The sequence below is a fragment of the Nematolebias whitei genome, chromosome 15 (genome assembly GCF_014905685.2).
Source record: "Nematolebias whitei isolate Nwh7 chromosome 15, NemWhi1, whole genome shotgun sequence".
NCBI classification, from domain to species: Eukaryota; Metazoa; Chordata; class Actinopteri; order Cyprinodontiformes; family Rivulidae; genus Nematolebias; species Nematolebias whitei.
Window position 1 is genome coordinate 30,521,940 of NC_056512.1, and position 1,600 is coordinate 30,523,539.

At 39.0% G+C, this 1,600-nt stretch overlaps 1 protein-coding gene across 4 annotated transcripts in view; it reads right to left on the reverse strand.

Moving 5' to 3' along the window:
* Positions 1 to 960: 960 nt before the first annotated feature.
* The window catches only part of LOC119420977, a 1,548-nt gene continuing 908 nt past the window's right edge, over positions 961 to 1,600 (reverse strand). For 2 of the 4 annotated variants that reach the window (XM_037688366.1, XM_037688365.1), the window contains exon 4: positions 961 to 1,600. In XM_037688366.1, the coding sequence (XP_037544294.1) occupies positions 1,142 to 1,600 (459 nt within the window). In that variant the 3' untranslated portion in view covers positions 961 to 1,141. The other 2 variants (XM_037688363.1, XM_037688362.1) reach the window with 1 other exon arrangement.

The following is a 1,600-nucleotide window of genomic DNA, read 5'->3' on the forward strand; positions in this document are numbered from 1 at the left end:
AGAGCAGCGTATCCTGATCCATGCTCAATAGAGCAGCATATCCTGATGCATGCTCAACAGAGCAGCATATCCCGATGCATGCTCAACAGAGCAGCATGCAACAAGGGGGAAAGAATCAGGAAAGGACCATTGTGGGCGATGAAACAAGCGGGGAGTCACGAAGCATCTCAGTCTCTGCAATTTGTAATCTTGGAGCCCACACAAACAATTTTGTAAGAACACTATTGTTCACATCTATATCGAAAATATCCAAGACAAAAATAAAATTAAATGGCATGGAGAGATCAGTTACAATGGTTCATACACCAGAAACTTATACTTGCCATGTACTTTGAAGCAATCTTTGCTCTGTCACATTCAAATATCTGGGAGGTTGAGTCACCTCCGTAAGAAGAAATCTCCATTAAAAAAAAAAAAAAGTCAGCCATGAACAGTTAACTTCATGTCATCCAATTTTATAGATGACAGCTTCTAGAAGTGTGCCAGCAAAAATTGGAATAACAAATTGTCTAGAGTTTAAAATCTTGAGGAATTCAGTTTTCCCCATGGAAAACTTGGTTTTAGAATAAACTGTTTTGACAGCTTGCCCCATACAAGTTAAGGTTGGTCAGAGAAACATTGAATAGTTTAAAGGTTTCAAAATGCCATAGCAGTCGATTCATAAAGCTTCAGTTACAATTTTTTTTTTTTTTTTTTATTAAATAATGTCACTAGCCATGAACTTAACCCCAAAATGGTTTGCATCTTGCAAGATGTTGACAGTGTACTTTTACACTTTTCCCCTCAGAATCAGGCATGCGTTAGGATTTAGCAACCTTTGTAGAAAGGTCAATTTCAGAAATGACTATTCTAGTTTGTTTTAAAGCTGCATACGCATGTTGATACAGGAAAATATAAAAATAAAAAGTTAAGTATAGGTCAACATTTTAAAATGTTTATAGGAAGCACAAACAAAGATACTCAACTTTATAAAACAAGTTTATTTCTTACAAAAGGGCATCCCCCCCTCAAGGCAGAACATTCTGCAGATAGTACAACTTTATGGACAGAAGCATTTCACAACTAGCACACAGAACCATTAGGGGATTTTCCTACAACCACTAGAATTTTAGGTACCATGTGGACATACCCTGGCATAGTCTTAAAATTTCTGCTTGGAGCTCTTGACCTTCTCAATAATTTTTGGCTTTTTGTAATCATTAGAGTAGAAGGTTTTGGTGTGGACAACCCTTCCACGTTTGTAGCCATTTTTAGAGTGAACAATATAAGTTTTGGGTTTTTGGGGAAGAGGGAGTGGTTCTTCAGCAATCGCAGGGACCCAGATCGTCTCAGTCTCCATGTCCATTACAGAGTTGTCTGGCTGAAAGTCCATGTTGTCGAAGTCCTCATCTTCGAAAGAATTGGAAAAAACAAAGTCCAGCCATCCTTTAGAACGTTGACGCGTCACTGGACGTTGAGGGGAGGGCCCATTTTGTGGAGAGGCATATCTAGATGAACGGTCAAATTCATTTCCCTGGACAAATGCCACTGGAGGACTTTGAGGTCTAGCATTCACAGGTGGGTACTGGATTGTTGGTTGCCTCACTTGATTATCCTGGAC